Below are 22,418 nucleotides of genomic sequence, written 5' to 3'. Positions count from 1 at the left end.
TTTTTTATTTATTTGTTGACTCTTTGACTGCTGAAACGGGGTGGCTCATGTATCATTATCATTCACAGAGAATGTTACAAAAATTAGTGCTTTACTGGGACATTATGACAAAATGTCAATATTTTGATTACCAATGTAATTATGAGCTGAAGTACTTGTGAATGCAGACACTCTAATAGAACGCATGCGGGACTGGATGTTTAGTTAACAGGAACCCATTTACTTCAGTAATCTGACACAGGATATTTAATGAGGAAAAAATGTAGGGTGGGACTTGATTATATCGATGGGCATTTGATTGGATTATGAATGCTGCGTGGGACAGTATTATTGTTGTATGTCAGTTTAATGATAACATGTAATGTTTTAGCATTTTAAATACTCCACATTAACTGCTGTATTTCTAATCTGATAATGTGATAACAGTGTAAAGCATGTTTCATCGCATCGCATTCAATGGCACAAATGTAGCAAGAACAGCTGTCCATATTCTCAATATTTTGAAAATAGATAACTATAAAAGCTATGAATGAAATGGTAATTCTTTCAAAACCCTTTGCATAATAATCTATTTATACTATAAAGATAGTTATTTGATTGAGTTTTCATCCTAAATATTTCTAAATACTTCCAAAATAGAATTTATACATTGTTACCACAACAGTCTGCTATTGTGCATATTGGCTTGTATTAAGTATAATTTTGAGTCTTGTATTTCAGATGTACTTGCAGACTTTGTTATGCCAGGGGACATTCTGAGTTGTTTTATTTAAAGTCTAGTCTCCTAATTTAATCTCCTAATTAACATGGACAGCTATGATAAAAATTAGCATGGGCTCAGGCTGAGGTCATAAGCCACATATTTGACTGTAATTACATAATTGCCCCTAGTGTTCAATGACAGAGATACGGGCAAACTGCATGCAAGCAAAAAGTTTATTTTAAAATTGTCAAAAAAGGAAGCCAGATGAGGGGGAATAACTAGGTTTGGTGTAGATTACATTCTGTATTACACAGTGTTCTTATGAAACCTACTTTACTGCAAACTATGATGCAGTGCAATTTATATTTAGGTACAGATCTGTACATTGTCAGTAAGAAGTCTCTTATCCTCACTAATGCCACTTTTATTTGATCAGAAATACAGTAAAAACAGTAATATTGTGAAATATTATAATAGCAAATATTTTATTTATATACAGTGCTGGTCAGAATTATTTGCCCCCTTGGTAAATATGATCAAAGATGATTGATCTTTTTTTTTTATTTAAGGCGAGACACTACAGGTGAATAGGGTAAATTTTTTAACTAGCAGATATCACCATGAAACTTTCCCAGTTGATTACCTACATTAAGATGAGAAAAAAATGTATTACAAGTTTTCTGTAATTTAATGTTTAAATATGCAAATTAGGCAATATCTCATTAAATATGTGCTAATTTGCATATATATAAAAAAAAACGAAATCTGAGTATTGGATAAAGCCAGGTTAAAAATTATTTTTTCATTGTGTTCACATATTAGATGGGGAAAAAATTACAGAGGGATTTATGGATATCTACTTTTGTTATCCTGTAAATCAGAATATACGGTCAATAGCCTTAAAAAAAAGATTTTCGCCATGTTTTTGGGAATAAAATGTTATATAAATCAGGCTAGGAATAATATATTTACAAATGTAAATGTCTTCATAATATAACTAGGTACAAGACTGGAAAGTTTGGTGTATATAGGTGCTACTGAAGTGGAGATTTCGGACTTGGAGTATGAGAGAAAAGTCATTTTGAGAAAACGGGCTTTAAAGATTTATCATCAGCCAATGAGATTGCGCATTCAGCCCTTTTACTTTCACGATTGGTTGCTGATAAAAAGGAAATGACCATATTTGAATCCGACAGCATTGTACAGGAGAGAGAGAGCTATCCAGCGGTGCATGTGATGACAGGATGACGGATGATTAAGAACGCCAACTTTTGTTGAATTTATGAGAAATCTACAGACGCAAACAGACAAGGTGTAGTAAAATAAAGACCTAAATGTGTATTTCTGACTTTTTTTCACCACAAGTCTGAAAGAAGACATGTTATTGAAGACAAATATCCAAAAAGCTCAAAATTGACCAGTAAAAAAAAAAAAGCCGTGTCTCGCCTTAAATGCAAAAGTCTAACCTTTCATTTAAGTAAACGAATTGAAAATGGGGGGGAAAATCACATTATGAAATAAATGTTTTTCTCCAAAACACATAGGGAACAATTATTTGCCCCCTTTTATTAATTACTTTTTGCAACCTCCTTTTTCCAAGATAACAGCTCTGAGTCTTCTCCTATAATGCCTGATGAGTTTGGAGAACACCTGACAAGAGATCAGAGACCATTCCTCCATACAGAATCTCTCCAGATCCTTCAGATTCCCAGATCCATGTTGGCGCTTCTTCTCTTCAGTTCAGCCCACTCATCTTCTATAGGGTTCAGGTCAGGGACTGGGATGGCCATTGCAGATGCTTGGTTTTGTGCTCAGTGACCCATTTTTGATTTGATTTTGATGTACCCCATGTGTAAAATTAAATACTCTGCTGTATCTTTAATGCTGTGGGCCAAATTTTCTGCCAGAGGTCCTGGACATCTTGTTCAGATACATGGCATCATGGATTCGATCAAATACCAACAGATAAAAAATCTAATCCTGACAACCTCTGCTAGAAATCTAATAACGGGCCATGTTTGGATCTTCCAACAGGACAGTGATCCAAAAACAAACATCAAAATCAAAACAAAAATGGGTCACTGAGCACAAAACCAAGCATCTGCAATGGCCATCCCAGTCCCTGACCTGAACCCTATAGAAGATGAGTGGGCTGAACTGAAGAGAAGAAACGCCAACATGGATCTGGGAATCTGAAGGATCTGGAGAGATTCTGTATGGAGGAATGGTCTCTGATCTCTTGTCAGGTGTTCTCCAAACTCATCAGGCATTATAGGAGAAGACTCAGAGCTGCTATCTTGGAAAAAGGAGGTTGCAAAAGGTATTTAATAAAAGGGGGCAAATAATTGTTCCCTATGTGTTTTGGAGAAAAACATTTATTTCATAATATGATTGTTTTATGAATGGAAAGTTCAAAAGAACAGCATTTATGTGAAATAGATTTTTATTTAATACAATGGAAAAGTCTTTACTTCAATTAAATGCATCCTTGCTGAATAAAAGTATTAATTTCTTTCTTTTTTTATCTCGCTGACCCCAGTCTTAAAACTGTAATGTATTTTTATGCATGTGGTGTAGGCCTACATATACAAATACAGATATGTATATTTACTGTTCTAACTGTTTTATTATTATTATGATGATGATTATTATGATTATGATTATTATATTAGGCAAAAGTAATGTTTTTTTGTTTTTTTTTATCAGACAGAAACAACTGCACACTGTATGTTCTTTTTACAGCTTAAAAAGTGCAGTACCAAAAATGCAGTGCTTTTCCCATTAAAAAGAACAAATATGCATAATTATCAAATAATTTAGACTAATTGTAACAGCCATTATTTTTCCATTAGCACAAAGCAAGCATTACGCTTTGAAATAATCACTTAAATGTTTCTTATTAATGTAATGTATTAATTAGTGTCCCTCCAGCTAAAATGTACTTCAACAAATCCAAATAGCAAATATTTAGTTTGTTATCTGCATTAACAAGTAAAAAAATATTGTTTTAGGCTCACCATCACACCATGGCTTAGAATACAATGTTTTCAGCTACACCATCTTGTTTAAGGGCTCTGCTCTCTCCACCTGATGTTTGGCCTCACAAATCCTGCAGGTTTCATAAATCCCGGTCAATGGGAGATTTTAGTTCAGACGGAGAGCTTCATGTAAATTGCAAACCACAACCAGTCCTGTGTTTCTAAATCTGGAGCAGACGGCCCAAGCATCCTAGTTGGCAGTGTCTATTGGTGATTTTCTGAATGCCATAACATGCCTGTCTGTATTATGGATCAGACTGACTATTGCCCACGCTGCGAGGGCTTTGACTTGGCAAGAGGGAGCGATAGAGGCGAAGGGGTTATGCTCCAACAGAGCGCTGAGTCGTTTTAGCACTGCGATGAGGGAGAACTCTGGCTTCCTGATTTTTTTTTGGCAAACGCCTCACGGTCTTGCCGCAACTTCAGCTCCTGTATCTCTCCTATGCTCTTGAAAATAAAGATTCTTTATTGGCATCTATGGTTCCACATTTAACATCCATGGAACCTTTCCATTGCACAAACGGTTCTTTATAGTGGAAAAACTTATTAAAATGTTCTTCACGCTAAGAAGAAAATTGGTTCTTTTAAGACCTGTTCACTGAAAGGTTATTTGGGGAACCAAAAATGGGTCTTCTATTGCATTGCTGAAAAAACACCCGCATTTCGAACCTTTATTTAAAAGAGTGAACACTACGGTCAAAAGATTAGAATTTAACTTACTAAAGGCGGGCGTACACTGTGCGAGTTCGGACACTCAGGAGGTCGTGAGGTATTGCACACGTTACAAGTCAGTTAACCTGATAACTGCGTCAAAGCAGCTGGTACACGGCACGGCTGTCCTGCATAAATTTTATCTCGAGCCGGCGGCAATCACGTGAGCTTTCACGCTAAACACAGAGACCGGAGCTTTCAATGTTGCAGGCAACTATAGCTTCAGATAGAAAAATGAAAGAAATGTGTGCAAATGATTTGTTGAAAAGCAGAGAACAGTAGCCATTCCTTTCAACATAAAGAGAGAGAGAGGTATGTGTGACAGTGTATGCACACACTGTTTGGTTGCTGCCACTGAGGTATAGCCCCATCGATCTAGCCTGTGACGTGGTTGTGTATGATTTGGCAATAGGGGACAGCCTATACGCTGGTGAAAATCAGGCCGACTCCCCATTATAAATTATCGGGAGGTAGGAAGGTGCTCGTAACGTGCTCGGCTCGTAATTCCTCTCGCGCGCTGCGCCCGCCTTAAATGAAACATTAAATGTTACTAAATTTAACACTAAATGTTAAATGTTTTTTGAAAGTTTCTTACTCTCGCCAAGGCTGCATTTATTTAATCATAAATAAAGTAAAACTGTAATTTTGCAAAATGCTATTACAATTTAAAATGACTGTTTTCTATTTTAAAATGCAATTTATTCTTATGATGGTCAAAACGAATTTTCAGCTGCCATCATTACTCTAATCTTCAGTGTCACATGGTCCTTGATAATAGTAAGAAATGTTACTTTAGCATCAAGATTTCTGAAGGATCATGTGACTGAAGTCTGGAGTAGTGAGTTGCCATCACAGGAACACATTCATTTTTTTTTTTGTATATTAAAAGACAGGTTCTTTTAAATTGTAATAACATTTCACAATATTACTGTTTTACTGTATTTTTGATCAAATAAATGCAGCCTTGGTGAGTGTAAGAGACTTCCTTCAGAAACATTTAACAGTAAAAAAAAAATGACCGGTAGTAAATATTGTGCCCATGCTTTCTGTTCCTCTTTTCTACTCTTTCTTTCTACATCCTAATGCAGTGTGACCAAGATTTGACCTGTTGTGTTTTGTTTTATGGAGGCCTGTTTCTAAAGAAACAGAAAATCCATTCCATTCAAACCGAATGGCAGAGAGATGAACCTTTGATGGGGCCACTCTTAGTTTGGGTGATTATTGCGTGTGCTCGTTGGGCCAATTGTGTAGCGTCGGTGGATTTGATAGAGTTCTGTCAAGGTGCAATCATTGCTGCATGGTCCCTCAGGGTTCAGATTCAGAGCAACCTGTATTTTTCTAGAGCTCAATGAAAGGGCTGTAGTAGATTGAAGAGCAAAGTCGCAAAAAAAAACCCATCAAAATGAGGGCTGATGCTGTCCAAAGTAGGACGCGAAACTGGGTCCGGCCATTTTCAAGTGTTGGAGCGACATCAATAGAAAAATTCCCAAAGAACAAATTGTTTGTTTGGGAACAGAGGACATTTATGTAAGTATTGCGTATAAACTGAAACACCCAAACAAGTTCTTGCTAATTGTTAATTCCCTGTATGAACACATTCATCTATGCTAACATGTCTGTTGCATCACTTATTATTCTCCGTGTCCTCCAATGTGACGGTTGGAATGTGGCACATTTGCATGACATTAACTTTCTGCAGTACCTAATCTGTTTGTACACAGCTTCTGATGAAAGGAAGCTGTGTGATTTTTATTTTATTTTTCCCCTTACCTCAGCAGGCAGTAAGCAGGCCCAGCAGTCCACAATGCCTCATTGAAATGCCAGACTTGAGAGGGGCAGTTGCTTTAAAAGGCTCTCTGATTACTCGCATCAATAGGACCCTATTTGTTGTGACTCCCGCAGCAACTGCCAAAGCAGATGGGTTATAATTCAGGCCGATTTGCACTGCTTAAATCCTATAATGATTCCTTAACACTCCCAAAGGCAAACGCTAACTGCCATCTCAGAAGTCTGAATGCTTCCGTGATGGACTGACTGTAAAGAGAGCAGGTAAGCGTTGACTTGCTGTGAAATCTGGCTAATTGTCAGATCCGCACATCGACGCTATCCTATATCTATGGTACAGTTCTCCCTTGCGCCAAATAAAAAAACAAATCACCTATAATGCAGCACTTGGAAGAGCAACTCATAGCCATTTGTTTACAGGGTTCTACCATGACCAATTCGATGCACTATATTTTAAACATCAAATGTCACTTAAAGGTACAGTTCACCCAAAATGAACTTCTTTTGTGAAAGAATGATTTTCTTTCTTCTGCTGAACACAAAAGAAGATATTTTGAACAAATGTCCATACAGTGAAAGTCAATGGGATCCAACTTTTCTTTTGGCAAAAAATCATTGTTTGTGTTTCACAGCAGTGTTATTTCAGTACTGTTTATATTGTAATACATTTTATTAATATTTTATTTTAATAGTTTTTTTCTGTTCATTTTTTTAAATATTAATGTTTATTTTATTTCAGTTTTTGTTTATTATTATTTCCAGTTAGCAACTTTAGAGCTTCAACTGTCTTTTTTACAACTTAAAGTTTGTATTCTAATATTTATATTTTATTTCAACTTTGTTTCAATTAAAAAATGTTTTAATAGTTGTAGTTTTAGTTTAAGATAACCCTGTTTGGAACGACATGAGGGTGAGTAAATGATGATCACGTTCATTTTTGGGTGAGCTGTCCCTTTAAAGCTGAAGTGTGTCACCAAAGGGATACTCCCGCCCCCAAACTCACCCCATTGGTTGAGCCATTGTTTGGGGCTGATCGGGATGCCTAAACAAACTTTCCACAGTTTTTCACTTTTCACAGAAATCAACCTACTAAAATGGCTTACGTATAGCCTAGCTGTCTCTATATGGGATGGGATAGAAAAGTTTAGGATCAAAAACTTACCTTCATTGAGACCCATATGAATACTCCAGTAGCTCTGCAGACATTGTAGCTCCCTCTTCATGCCCCTCTTGCAGCGGCAGTCATACAGGGGGCTGTCCTGCAGCACCTCAAGGGCGGCTTGACACTCCCTGTTGGCCAGCATGGTAGTCCTGTCACGACCTACCAGGCACTGGCGCATGATGCGAAAGCGTGAGCTGCACTGTGAGTTTTGGTTGCACAGCTCACTGGCCCTCAGGCAGTCCATGGGGGCTCTCCAGCCATGAGTTCCCAGCCCTGACAAGGCAGAATGGCTGGCCATGGAAACTACCACCTCATCTGTGGGAAGGGCATAGGTGTTATTAGACTGTGGTGTGAAAGAAGTTTTTTATTTATTAGTTTTTTAATGACTTCACAGTTGTTTATCTGGCACATAAGGTCTATATTTAAGAAGAAAACATTTAAAATGTACAATACATGACAATACAACCTGAAAAATTGAGATGTAAAAAATCCTAGGTGTATAAAAGTTAGGCCTATTTTATTATATAAGTGGTTTTCTCTGCGCCTCTCCTTCCCATGTGTTCAGCACCATGGATAGTTCCTCTTTAGCACGCACACAGTACATGCCAATCTCTGTGCTTTTTCTCCCAAAAGCATCATTATCTAATTAGCACGTAAAAACGTTTACAGGTTATAAGAGACAAATAATTTAAAAAATTTAAAAAATCTAAGATAATTTGCAACATTTGCGAATCCCACACACTAGGCCTAAATTTAGCTGTAATGTATTCTACTATAATGTGTAATATGACAACAAGTCGGACAACAAGCCATAGCTGTATGTAGGCTTACTTTAAAGCATAAATACAACTAATGATAATGAATGGGGCACAATCTGTTGAGGTTCGCTAGTGTATTTCTGGTCCTATTTTTTTAATTGCTGTTTTGGTTATAGATAGCTGAGATGAATGTTTAATAAATTATGTACAATAGCCTATTTATGTAGGCTATTTGTATTTCTCCAAGGTACTGTTTGGTAGACCACCAATCCAAACTGAAAGTGCTTGAACAGCGTACTGTTGCTATGGTTACCTCCAGCGAACGCGATTTATGTTTTAAAATATATAAATATTTATATAAAATATATATTTATTTTATAGGTAAAAACGTAACTTTGGGATTGTTTTGTTTTTTGTTTTTTTGGTCACTGAAAAGTATTCAGGCTATGTACTTTTTATTAATGTATTCCGACTCCACTCCCTGATCCCAATATGAACCCTGGACCAAAAAAAAAAAAAAAAAAAAAAATATATATATATATATTCATTAGATGGCCTAAATGAATAAACGACCAAATACCTGAATAAATAAACAAGCAAGCGATTATTTCGCACAGTTTTTGTTAATGTTTCGAATATAGGCTATCATGTGAGCTTAATAGACAAGTACCGAAGCAACCTTTAAATAAAATCAGAATCGTTTATGTTTCAGCGTCTCGAAAAATATAGCTTTTTAGGGTTTGGCAGCATTTTCACGTTATTAAGTTTTGACATTGGTCTTAGTTCAGCACCTTTGGACCTGACAGCTCCCGTAACAATGCCCTAAAGTTAACGAGCAATCTACTGCTAGTTGGGAAACGCGTTTCTGCATCGTAATATAAGCATTGCATTGCAACATTATCGGGATGGGAAACATAGCATCTCTAATATTACACAGTTCATTTAATCCTGATCTTTCCTCTGACTGAGTTATGTTGCAGCCTATATGAGACTATCAAAGTATAAAAGACTTCCAGCATGAAAGAAGAGTGAGTTCATTCTGTAAACTGTAAACCGTCAAATGCTTTACTCAGGCAGTTAAGCATATTACACTCTCTCTCTCTCTCAATATGATAAATGATTGTCTGCGTGGGTTTTCATCATTCTCTCGGGTTATTACTTTTTGTCTCTAGTATCATTTATGAAAAATTAGATGTACTTACCCAGTAAAAACAGGACGCTCAGAATATTCAGTAAAATCATGATAACGTTAGATCCCATTCGAACTACCAGTGAAGTATTATGATCCCAGATTCCGTTAATGTTCGCAGACAAATCCAACGGTTATTTAGCGGACGTCCTTTTCAAACCTCAGGTTCATTTCCAACAGTCAGTCGCTGGTTAAAATAGCGTCAGAATTAGTTTAAACCTTACAATTCCAGGACTTGGATATTTCCTTTTGGGGCTTTTGAGAAATAAGAGAGTAAAAAAAACAACTAATTGACGTTTATTTGATGAAACTGTTCAACATATCCTTTCCACAAGAGCGTCGAAGCATTCCTCTAGTTTGGGAAGAAAAGGTAGCACGAGGCAGCGTTTTAGTCCGCGTTTCCAAATGTGAACAACACTTGACTATACGAACGTTAGATAATCTTTAAAAACTTTTATTTCATAGATGTTATGATGCAAACGACAAAACTTCGAACGCCAAATAAGTCGGTTTTGTCTGTCATATGACCGGTCATTCCTGTATCGTACAAACGCATGTTTTAAGCACGTTCAAACTGAAGTTGGTTGTTTGCGTGAACTAAAAATCTCTCCGGACTCCTGTGAGTAGCAATGAATCTTCCAAGCTGGACAACCTTGACTTTCATCAGAAAATCCTTATGTGTCCACCAGCGTGCCTGTGGCTTTAGAACTGCCTTCGTTTTTCCGAGTCTGTGATAATGAAGAAAACAAACAGGGAAAAGGGCACTTCCAGTTCCACTTATCTTCTGTTTTCTGTGGCGCATGCAAACGCTTTCTCCCACGAAACTGAAGTTACATGTCCGACCCTAGGGGCTCTGTCGCTCTTCACGTCAGAGAGGACGCAATGAAAACATATCACCGCATGAATCTGACCGCTTCGCACTGGCTGAGTGCACAAGGGCATCGACGCACCACAGCACAGTCATGTCTGAGACGACCTTGTACTACACAAATATGACTTGTTGGCACTCTTGTTTGGATTTTTTTCTCCTCCTCCATCATTGGATTAGTTTACTTCCCTCACATTTACAATTGTCATTTGAAAAAAAAAAAAAACATAATAATAATATTAAGCCAGTTAAGTTAATGGAGGACAATTTGCCATTTTTAAGTGAGCACTATTATATAGAATGGGATGTGCTGTGAATTACATTTCCATTGGTTAGTGTGTAATGTGTGCTAAAGTAGCCTATACTTCAGTGGCAGTGTAATGGAGACAGGGGCTAGTTGTCACAGGGGCAAATTGTTGGATTACAAAAACGTGTTTTCTCAAGCAGTGGTTTTATATTATGGGTTTAAACATTAAAATAATATCACCATATTTTGGATAAAGACAATAAAAACCAAAATCACTTAATACATCTTAGCAAGTTATCACATTTTTAGGGCAGGTTGTAATAATGTGTTGATTAAATTATATTTAATTATTATATTATAATTATAAAGTATTTTTCACCAAAACAATTATATTTTTGTATAACATTTTGCTGTGTCAAGAAGTGTTCTTATTTCATACGTGTTTAAAAATATGTTGCTACAAACCATAGGCTACAATACACTAATTATTTGGCAGTTTTCTAATGTGACAACTAACCTCTTGTGATGTTTGCTATAGCTCGAGGAGGAGATGAGGAGGATTAGCTAGATTGTATTAACAATGACTCAAAACAAAAACTCTATACTTGAAAATCAGAACAACCATGTTAACCTGACGAGAACAGACAATTATGAAAAAGAAAAAAATACAAACAAAACAATTAACGAAATAAACAACAGCTGTGCATGATAGTGACATTAACAAGAAACCATAGAAACGAATACAAACCTATATAGGAAACAGGGCAGGTTACAGATTGTTTGGTTTTGGATGTGTTCTACTTCTGTTAAATATATGTAAGTGTATATAAGTGTGTGTGTGTGTCTGTGTGTGTCTGTGATGCGATCTGGGAAAACCCGTCTGATGTCGCGCTGGTACGTTTTCAGTAAAGGTCTTCAGCTTCCGCCACCGCAGCAGCCTACAATCAGGACTCAGCATGGAGCCGGCCGCAGGCAGGCCGCCCAGCCCGTCTCGGGCGCTGCCAAACCAGGTGGCAAGTGTCAGACCAAGCGTCCCTGAGACAGGCCACCCAGGGATGGGGGAACGATCTCTTCAGATGGGTTACCGTTCCGCCGCTGGCTCTGAGTTCAGCGGTACCTGAATTGTCAAAGAAAGAGCAAATTCCTCTGTTCCTGGGTCCCAAGACTGGTGGTGTGCGACCCTGTAAAGCCTTGCACCCCTCAGCCACCTCTTGTAGGACCACTCTTTGCCACTTCTGCCAGCCGGCAGTGGAGTGCGGTTCGAGGACCCGGTCACGCCTTCTCACGCACTCTCTGTCGTTATGTAGAGACAGGTAAGCGTTGCACGTGACACACTCAGACCTCGCTTCGGGCCGCCTCCGGGCCTTCCGAGCCGGGTCCTTGTCCTCTACCTCGCTGCCTCACCCGGGGTACGTCTGTGGTACCTTTGGTCCCCCTGGGCCGGTTCGTAGAAGTCTAGAAAGTGCTCCCAACCGATCCAGCTGGCTCCTCCGTACCAGCAGACCCGGCTATACGATTCAGTTCGGCCGGCGTCTGCCCATGCTCAGCGCTATTTGTACCACTTCGGTGTTTAGCGAATGTGCGTCTGTCATGTGCGCGGCCATCACACTCCTACTGGCGAAGGATGCGATTGAGCCGGTCCCTCAAGAGGAACGTGTCTGGTCGGTGTTATACAGAAGTGAGAAAGGGTCCCACTGAAACTTTTCAGAGGCTCCTGGGGGATATGGCAGACGCAGCTGCAAATAGATCGGTTTCCTCCATATGAGGACCGCTTCAGCACTGGCTTCATGGCCGAGTTGGCCGTGACCGAGCGGCACGCTCCGTGTGACAGTCACCCTGTCCTGCCGCCAAACTCTCAGCGTGTGATCAGACCTTTTGTTTCTCTGGGCCAGACGCCCCTAGAACAAGTGTCCACTAACACTGGCTGAGGGGCACCGTATAACGGGCATGCATTAACGGGGGTCTGGGCGAGCCTCCAACTGCACTGCCTTGTCCTGCCAACATCCATTGCCTCGAGTTGCTAGTAGTACACCTTGCTTGATGCCGCTGCTCAGCAAGCCTGTACTGCTCAGTACAGCGACCATTGCGCTACGCTTCCCTCGCATGTCTCAACTCGCCCGCCACCTCCTCCTATAGAATCAGAAGCTTCTGAGGTCGCTTCATCCACTTAACCTTCTGGGGTCGGCGGGTCGCACCAGCGATACCAGCTCGCTTTTTTATCAGTGCAAAAGAGACTCAAAATACTTGTTTAGAGGTGATGGGGCAATTACAGGTCTGCGTTCCTTCACATGGACGATTTGCATGTCAATGTCACGTGGGTGTGGTCACATTAGAGTTAATGAGCACGGGCTGTAGAAACTGTACACGTTGTTGCTTTCATGCGGATTACTTAAACAGAGAATATTTGTTTTTGATAGAATTTACATTATTTAAAAATAGAGACATTGTAAAGACCACTCAATGGCCCAACGACGGAATCCAACGGTGTTGGCGAAGGTATAATGCGTGTATGTCTTTTCAGCGCTCCAGTGAAGTTCACTTTATTTATTCGAATTTAGTTTCAATATTACTTTAGCTCTACGCTAAATCTGACTCCAATTTCAAATGATAATCAAATTTAGATTGTATTTCTTATTAGAAAAGAATAATAAATATTGATTATGACTTAATTTAGATCTTTGATTATTCTGAGTATCCCATACTTTCAATTATTTATTCATTAAAGGACCCGGTATCGCTTTGAGACGTCACGTCGCGAATGTGCGCTCACGATCACAAACAAAGCCAGTTCTGATATAGTCAGAGGATGCAGTGCAAACTGTTTTACCCTTAAGCGGTCGCTCACTGCTTACTCATAACAAAAGGTGTCATTTTTTTAATAGTCGCAAGATGCAACGTGCTTAGTCAGTGAGTCAGAAATCGGAGGGTCTTCTTAATGATGTGCTCCATGCTCCATTCATTAGTGCCTTCGGTTTGATCTATCCTGGAAGAGATTTGCGGAAACACCAGACTACACATTAATCTACTAGAAATAATGATTTCAGAATAATGCAGAATAATTCAAATATAACATTTTATTTGTCAGGTAAAAATGTATATGCCAATTACACAAGTAAATGATTAAAAGCCAATTCAGAAATAATAAATACATGACATCAATTACTCCACATGTTACCTCCCTATGGGCAGGATGTGGCTTCCGCAGCGTATTCCTTTCCAACGAAAGGGCACGCTTTCCCAGTGTTAACAAGTCTGACTGAGTGGGTCTTGCGGAACAGCAGTGACTTCCCTGGCCTAAGCCCTGTCCCATCTCCGCCTCAGTAATGCAGGGGGATCAGAAGGCTTTTGTCTAGGCACTGGAAGGTGGCAGCACTAGTGGCGTTTTAAACGTCGACTACATCGAACGTGAGCGACTGAAAGGATACGTCTCGGTTATGTCTTTAACCCTCGTTCCCTGAAGGAGGGAACGGAGACGTGGTCCCGTCGCCACTATTGCTGGACCACCACTGACTCCGGGCTCCGCTCTGCTCCTCAGCGAAAAACAAGTGGTGCGAAAAACAAAGCTCGCCCGCCAATGTGTGTATTGGCTCGTTTTATCAATACTCGAAGATGACAGGCTCCCTAAGCATAATCCCGATCAGTCGACACGTCGACTACGTCTCCGTTCCCTCCTTCTGGGAACGAGGGTTAAATAAGTTTGTATATAATTAGGCAAGGGTGTAGAGTTACATTCAAGCTATTTTAAGGCATGAAGACAATAAAAAAAGGCAATAAAATCTTCAACAATGTCATTCAAGTAGACACGCTTCAGAGTGACCCTATTTATTTATTTATTTATTTATTCATTCATGAATGATTGATCTATTTGTCACTAATTCATTGACCTAAAAAAAACTCTTGCTTATGTTTGAACAAATCTATTTGTATGTCTAAATGAAAACAAGAGGAAAATGCCATTTATATAATGGCGTGTCTAAATGAGTTGAGCTAATTAACCATAAACAGAGATAAATTTGTAATGTAAATCTGTAAATGCACATTGCCTGTCATAAACAAACTGTTTGGGATGAAGCATAGATGCATTACATTCAAAAGCTTAATCAGATATATCACTCCAAGTAAGTACATGCTAATTCTTCTCCAATTTCCTCAAAAAAAACAAAAAAAAAAAACATGTTTTTTTGCATTTATAGTCCCTATTACATAAATGACTATCTTGTACCTGTATAACCTGATAATATAACTCATCAAATATAGCTCTGAGTAATATAAAAAAATAAAAGTAAGCACTAACATGTGCAAATGGCTTGTTCCAGAGAGAAATGGGCTTTAATAGGAGAGTTGTTTTTCTGTCTGGTAAAAGCATATTCATGCACTTCAAGTAGCTTGATATTTGCCCCGTCATCGGTTGCATTGCTCTGCAATTCGGAATGATACAGTTATAGCTTTTTTGAAATCGACAGTCAGGGAAGAGAAACATGGCTACTTTGTCAACATGTCATCGTGCAGGTTTTCCCCTTAAGCCTTTTTAAAGTAGAGAGAGGGAGGAAACAGGCAGTCGACATAAAAGACGGCAGTCCCTCTTAGCGAGCAGAAAGCAGCTTTTGACAAGCCCATTATGAGAAAGAAAATAATTGTCTTGCTTCTCATTGTGCAGAACCCTTCAAGGTCCTTCAGAATCCTGCACAAAGCTGAGACGGTTTGATGTAGTTATCTAATGCAGTCATCAGTAATGTACATTTCATCCTATCTGCTCTGTTTGCTCCAGCAGTGCTTAACAGGGCCGCTGCATAACCATGTATTCCTCTCACCTGGGTGCAAGCGTCTGTAAAACACTTCGGATGATTTATCTCTAATGGGAAACGATTGTTTTGTGCTTTAAGCGATGGTGTAGGATTTCCTGCTTTCTAACAGCTAAATGCTGATTGCAGATTTGTTGTTTCACACACTAGAAGTTCCCAGTCCTATCAATATTTATGATATACAGTAGCTCAATGTTCTGTGTAAAACCGATGGAGGTATTCAAATAAGCCTGAACGAGGCAGGCTTTTACTGCAGAGGAGGATAGAATATCATTATCCCGGCAGGCTGTTGTGCTGTTGTCGTTTATGTGCATTTGATATTTTTTGGCTTGTCTCTCAATCTCCCCATCAGCATTCGCTCTGCAGGATCAAACTGGCACGCATAGTGGTCTCATCATTCCGCTATCCTGAAAAAGAGTAACTGGCTGTGTTTTGGTCACTATTATCTGATGTAATTATCATGTCCCGTTTTCATATTTCACACACAAAGGCATGAGCCACCATCTTTGCCATCGTAGATTATGCGAACTGAGCCAATCTATGACTCAAAATGCGAGATTCTCAATGAGGTGAGTCATTTGAATCCATGTAGTGTATTTTAATGATGTCTTCACTGTGTTTTGCTAAAACCTTATCTGAGTTCCGGCTGAAATGGAGAGCGTCATTAAATCTACATGCTGTAGGCGACTTGCTTTTGTTTGTGTGTACATCATAAATATGAAAACAAAAAGTCGCATTAGCAGCTCTTTCTAATTACCATATTGGAAAGGTCAAGGGCCGCCTGTGAACACATGAGTGTGAATCAACAGAACAAATGCTGTCTGCAAAAGGAAGTTGTCTGTTCTGCATATGCAAGGATCAATGACAAATGAGTAGCAACAAAGATGATAAAGGAAAAAAAAAATTAAAACATGAGATAGTTTCATAGGAATTTCATGTTGGTTTCCTTTGTTTTTGAAAAACTTTTATTTAAACCATTTTTTACAAATGTTTAAATGTATTAACTCGAAAAAGGTCATGTAATATTAATATATTTTCCTTTCACCTTGTGAACAAAATTGATTTTTATTTTTTCCAAAACGAGAAAGAAATTAAATATATAAATTCCTAAGCATCAAGGTTTAGGGATTTATACCACATGGCAATTTATAACCTGAACTAAACATGTCTTGTCATAAAAAAGAAAACTTTTCGGACACTTTTACTTGACGACCTTGACGCACTGTCTGTGGGGGTCTTCTCATTGCTGTCATTTCTTGTTTTATAATTTTTTAACTTCCATTTTTTTGTGTGTTGATTTGGTGGATAAAATATTTATTTATTTTTTATTTATTTTCTTCATTACGATATGACAACATTTGTATCATCCTAACATTTTTGTCTTTATTCCCATGGCAACAAATTTTTTATAAATAACCTAAAATGTAACACAAATCACCCTAATTTACATTAAAATAAGAATAATCAAAACTATTGAAATAAAATAAAATGATGCGATGGGTCAATCAGGGACTTTTGGAAATGTCCTTTTACTGTTTTTCATTGTGAGGTATATGGTAATATTATTCATTTTTACTTGCAAAATAACTACACATTTGACAGTATTTAACATTAATGTACATATACTTTAATATTAAACCATTTACAGTTTATTTTTTATTTTTTATATGGTAAGGTAACTTACCGTTTACCAATAAACAGGTTTTATTGCAGTATTTTTACAGTATTTTTCTGTAATCACAAAACATTTTTTACAGTGTATATATTAAATTCTATACATGGTTGTATATGTATGTATATATACAATTCATATATATATAATCTTAAACACAACTCTTACCCAGCATTCTCTGCTCTTCGACCTGGAGGCTCCCAAGAATCTGCGTGGGTTTGTTTGCTCAAACCTCATGCCCATAGACTACATGACAAGGTTATTCTCTCAGACATACAATAGCAGCAAAAGCAATGGCATATTTAAACATCACCCAGCGATCACACAGCAACAGTCCTTGCCCGAGCTTCTAGTCTGAAAGCACTGACCTTGTCATCAGCAGAGACAAAGGTGACTTTAAAGTGAAACGAAAAAGCGCACTCCACCTCCTAATCTGTCATAAGCGGTGCGGCGATGTTTGTGATGATGGGAAATGAAACGATGTGACAGACTTTTCTAGTGGAAAACTCTGTCCACAGAGACTGTCCACATTGTTCACATGTCAGTGGGGCGGGACAGGCTGTTTGTACGCTAATGAGAAACAACTCTCTTTTTCTTACCTCCATTTGACAGCATTATGAATTCATAGATAATTCTGCATTATATGTTCTATATTTCAAGATTGAGTCCAATGTCTGCAGGCTCTGTCCCAAATGCAGCTTGACAAAAACCTTTTTTTTTCCTTTTTTTTTTGGAGAATCATATTTGATACATCAGGCTTTTATGGCACATACATAATCCGAATATGGAGAATATGGAGCTCAGTTTTATTCAGAGGCCTAAACTGAGCAAAAAATATGCAGATTGGTGCAGTTGCTGGCCACAAGTAATATGGAATTCTGGTGGCTTGTATATTGAGTTGTCGCTCTATAGCTCTTAGTAAGATGATATTTATGATAGTTTTATGATCAAAGCGCTGTAATTATCAATCAGATGGCAGAAGGCTTGTAAAAGATGTACAACAGGTTTTTAAGCAAAATTTTGATCATGTCAAAAATGTAGAGGCCCTGTTTGCATGGATCGCATCAGATCATTACCGTATGAATAGCGCTCGCTCTCCGTAGGCGTGTTTACATTAGCGACTGGACATCTCTCTATTTTCATACAGATTACGTAAACAGAGGATATTTGTTTTCATTTTTGAATTTGATCATTTTAAAAGTAGGCACTTAAATGTTTATATAGATATATGCTCATGTCTGTGTGACAAGTATTCTTTGAGTTTTGTTTCAGTTTAGAGACGTGCTCCAGAAAACGTTTCACAGAGACGGCAGGAAAAACACCGTTTGTTTTCTTTATTTTACAAAAGCACAATGTTTTGTTTTGATTGTAAGAGGACACTTACAAAAGTAGACCATTTACAGTTTCAAAATATGTATTGCTTTTATCTGTATGACAATACATTTTAAGATGATTTTGCTGCAATGTCAGGGAGGTTTAGGCCCGTCGACACCAAAAACAATGACCATAAACATAACTGTAACAATAACTAAATTAAAGTCCACTCCAACGCATGTTAAACACTTTATTTATTCTAAGCGCATGATATCGTGCTTCCGTGTAGTTATCGTTATATATAGTTTATTATTAGCGCACGATATAGTTCTTCCATGTCGTTATCATCATATATCGTTTATTATTAGCACACGATATTGTGCTTCCATGTCGTTATAGCCTATATCGTTTATTATTAGTGCACAATATAGTGCTTCTGTGGTGTTATCGTTATATATCGTTTATTATTAGCACACAATATTGTGCTTCTGTGTCATTATCGTAATATATAGTTTATTATTAGCACACGATCTCAATCTTCTGTCGTTATCGTTAAATATAGTTTATTATTAGCCCACAATATTGTGCTTCCGTGTCGTTATCGTTATATATAGTTTATTATTAGCACATGATATAGTGCTTCCGTGGTGTTATCGTTATATATAGTTTATTATTAGCACATGATATCGTGTTTCAGACAGTGGTGTTATCGTTATATATCTTTTATTATTAGCACATGATATTGTGCTTCCGTATCGGTATCGTTATATATAGTTTATTATTAGCACATGATATCGTGCTTCAGTGGTGTTATCATTATATATCTTTTATTATTAGCGCACAATATTGTGCTTCTGTGTCATTATCGTTATATATCGTTTATTATTAGCACACGATCTCAATCTTCTGTGTTGTTATCGTTATTTATCGTTAATTATTAGCCCACAATATTGTGCTTCTGTGGTGTTATCGTTATATATCGTTTATTATTAGCGCACAATATTGTGCTTCTGTGGTGTTATCGTTATATATTGTTTATTATTAGCGCACAATATAGTGCTTCTGTGGTGTTATCGTTATATATCGTTTATTATTAGCGCACAATATTGTGCTTCTGTGTCATTATCGTTAAATATAGTTTATTATTAGCCCACAATATTGTGCTTCCGTGTCGTTATCGTTATATATAGTTTATTATTAGCACATGATATAGTGCTTCCGTGGTGTTATCGTTATATATCTTTTATTATTAGCGCACAATATTGTGCTTCCGTGTCGTTATCGTTATATATAGTTTATTATTAGCACATGATATAGTGCTTCCGTGGTGTTATCGTTATATATAGTTTATTATTAGCACATGATATAGTGCTTCCGTGGTGTTATCGTTATATATAGTTTATTATTAGCACATGATATTGTGCTTCCGTGGTGTTATCATTATATATCTTTTATTATTAGCGCACAATATTGTGCTTCTGTGTCATTATCGTTATATATCGTTTATTATTAGCACACGATCTCAATCTTCTGTGTTGTTATCGTTATTTATCGTTTATTATTAGCCCACAATATTGTGCTTCCGTGTCGTTTTCGTTATATATAGTTTATTATTAGCACACGATATTGTGCTTCCGTGGTGTTATCGTTATATATCGTTTATTATTAGCGCACAATATTGTGCTTCTGTGTCATTATCGTAACATATAGTTTATTATTAGCACACGATCTCAATTTTCTGTGTCGTTATTGTTATATATAGTTTATTATTATTCCACAATATTGTGCTTCCGTGTCGATATCGTTATATATAGTTTATTATTAGCACATGATATAGTGCTTCCGTGGTGTTATCGTTATATATCTTTTATTATTAGCGCACAATATTGTGCTTCTGTGTCATTATCATTATATATCGTTTATTATTAGCACACGATCTCAATCTTCTGTGTTGTTATCGTTATTTATCGTTTATTATTAGCCCACAATATTGTGCTTCCGTGTCGTTTTCGTTATATATAGTTTATTATTAGCACACGATATTGTGCTTCCGTGGTGTTATCGTTATATATCGTTTATTATTAGCACACGATATTGTGCTTCCGTGGTGTTATCGTTATATATCGTTTATTATTAGCGCACAATATTGTGCTTCCGTGGTGTTATCGTTATATATAGTTTATTATTAGCGCTTCTGTGTTGTTATTGTTTTTGTTATATCGTTTATTATTAGCTCACAATATCGTTTTTCCGTGACGTTATCGTTATATATCGTTCATTATTAGCGCACGATATCTTTCTTCCGTGTCGTTATTGTTATCTATTGTTTATTATTAGCACACGCTATTGCTCTCCCTTGTCGTTATGGTTATTATTGCATATCAAATGTGATACAGCAGGGTCCTTATATAGGCTCCTTGCAGTCTTTCTGTCACACTTTGTTGACACAAGTAGTGTGTAATTTACTTTTGTGATCTGACTTTTCCACTGTTAAGTGTAGGAAGTAGAAAAAAATTAAGTAGAAAGGGTGAGAATTCTATCAGGACATACTGAAAATCAGATTTGAACCTGTATCTCCTGCATCTCCAAAACCCCTTAGTGGTTTGCATATGCGCTAACCACTATGCCAAGACAGGTGCTACATCTAAATTTGCATTCATTTAGTGTTAAGTTCCATCAGTGCAGGTACAAGGTTGTTTTCAAGTCTGAAGTCATTTTTGGTTATCCTTCAAGGGCCACAATTAATTCACTTTTTACCTCTATAGGTAAAAGCAGTCATTGTTGTTTTGTGATTGCTGTAAATGGGAAAACACAATCTTAGCTGTCAAACTGTCAGAAAAACAGGCATCCTCATTTGTGCACTGCAATGAAGGGCATGCCATGCAAGAGAGGGAATTCTTAAGTAATTTTCAGCGGTACTGTGCTTCAGGTAAATTGATTGCTGAACAACTGCTGTTTATGTGAGTGTGTGTGTGTGCGAGAGAGAGATAGAGAGGTCTCTGCGGCTCCGTGGGGAGTTTTGCACTTTAGTGGTTGAGGTTTATAGGTCAAAAATGATTAAAGTTCGGGATGCCCCATACCGTTCTGCAAGTAGGTTCAGATGAAAGATCAGAGCAGCGAGATTGTAAGGAGAAGCATGGCTGGGATTGCAGGGATGCAGTATTGAAAAAGCCAGAGCAATTTACCTGTGCTAACCCTCTGAAAGGGTTCATGTTAAAATGTATGTTTTTAATGTAACCTTCTACCTTTAAATAGATTGGTCAGTTCAAGAATAATTTATGCAACTTTATATTATTTATCTGAAACAATTAAAAGAGCAGTTTCATGTCTATCCTTATATTGTTCATCTGGTTGAGGTTGATTTAGGATTTGAAAAGTAATCAGTAATAAGTAATGCAATTATTTTTAGAGAGAGTAATTAGTAGAGTAATCTAATTACTCTGTTGAAGATGTAATTAGTAGAGTACTAATTTATAATAACTTGCCCAACACTGACTATATGTGCTCAGATATGTCTTTTCAAATTATTATTGCCTTAAGACATTTACAGTAGTCAATTATAGGAATTAATAAACATAAATATTACAGCATAACTGCTGAAGCTGCAGAAACTTTTGAGTTTTTCCAAATGACGTTGCAGTGGTCTGGTGTTACAAGTCGGAGCTCTCAGAAAGTTTGGAGTTTGCAAGTTGCAATTACAAGTTGTACAAAGATGTGAATGCTTTTTACAAGTCAGAATCTCATAATTACGGTAATTTTGACATGCCGTGAACTCACTTTTAAACCACCACTACTCGATCTCTCTTGTTTCATAAAAAAAAACAGACGGATTGTTTTGTAAATTGGTAATGGACCAATTGGTAATTAGTAACAAGCAAAAACTAGAACAACAACTGTAGGAAATTGGTTGCTGGAAAACAATCAGTTAGCTTTATTATTAAAAAAAAAATTGTCTTCGGAATGTCATGACTGACCAATCAGAATCAAGTATTCCAGTGAGCCGTGTAATAAGTGTTGAGCCAGCTTCACATACTCAAATCAATAACATAAAAGACAATTACCATGCAAATAGCAAAAGACCTTTGAACTTGATATGTTACTTAATTAGAAATGGCCAACGATAGCACTGTTACATGTTTCTCCAAGCATGCCAAGAACTCAAACTCACT

At 37.4% G+C, this 22,418-nt stretch overlaps 1 protein-coding gene across 2 annotated transcripts in view; it reads right to left on the bottom strand.

Annotated features, from left to right (window-relative positions):
- gfra2b (GDNF family receptor alpha 2b) overlaps positions 1-10,332 on the bottom strand; it is a 72,080-nt gene extending 61,748 nt beyond the window's left edge. Inside the window, exons 1-2 of one of the 2 annotated variants that reach the window (XM_084400226.1) lie at positions 9,360-10,332; positions 7,400-7,714 (exon numbers count right to left, since the gene is read on the bottom strand). In XM_084400226.1, the coding sequence (XP_084256352.1) occupies positions 7,400-7,714; positions 9,360-9,417 (373 nt within the window). In that variant the 5' untranslated portion in view covers positions 9,418-10,332. The remainder of the gene's footprint in view (positions 1-7,399; positions 7,715-9,359) is intronic. The other variant, XM_084400227.1, reaches the window with a different exon arrangement.
- Positions 10,333-22,418: the final 12,086 nt, after the last annotated feature.

Source organism: Rutilus rutilus (genome assembly GCF_951802725.1).
Source record: "Rutilus rutilus genome assembly, chromosome: 25".
Classification (NCBI taxonomy): domain Eukaryota; kingdom Metazoa; phylum Chordata; class Actinopteri; order Cypriniformes; family Leuciscidae; genus Rutilus; species Rutilus rutilus.
The sequence above is the reverse complement of the archived record's forward strand: the minus strand, read 5'-3'. Positions and strand labels throughout refer to the sequence as shown.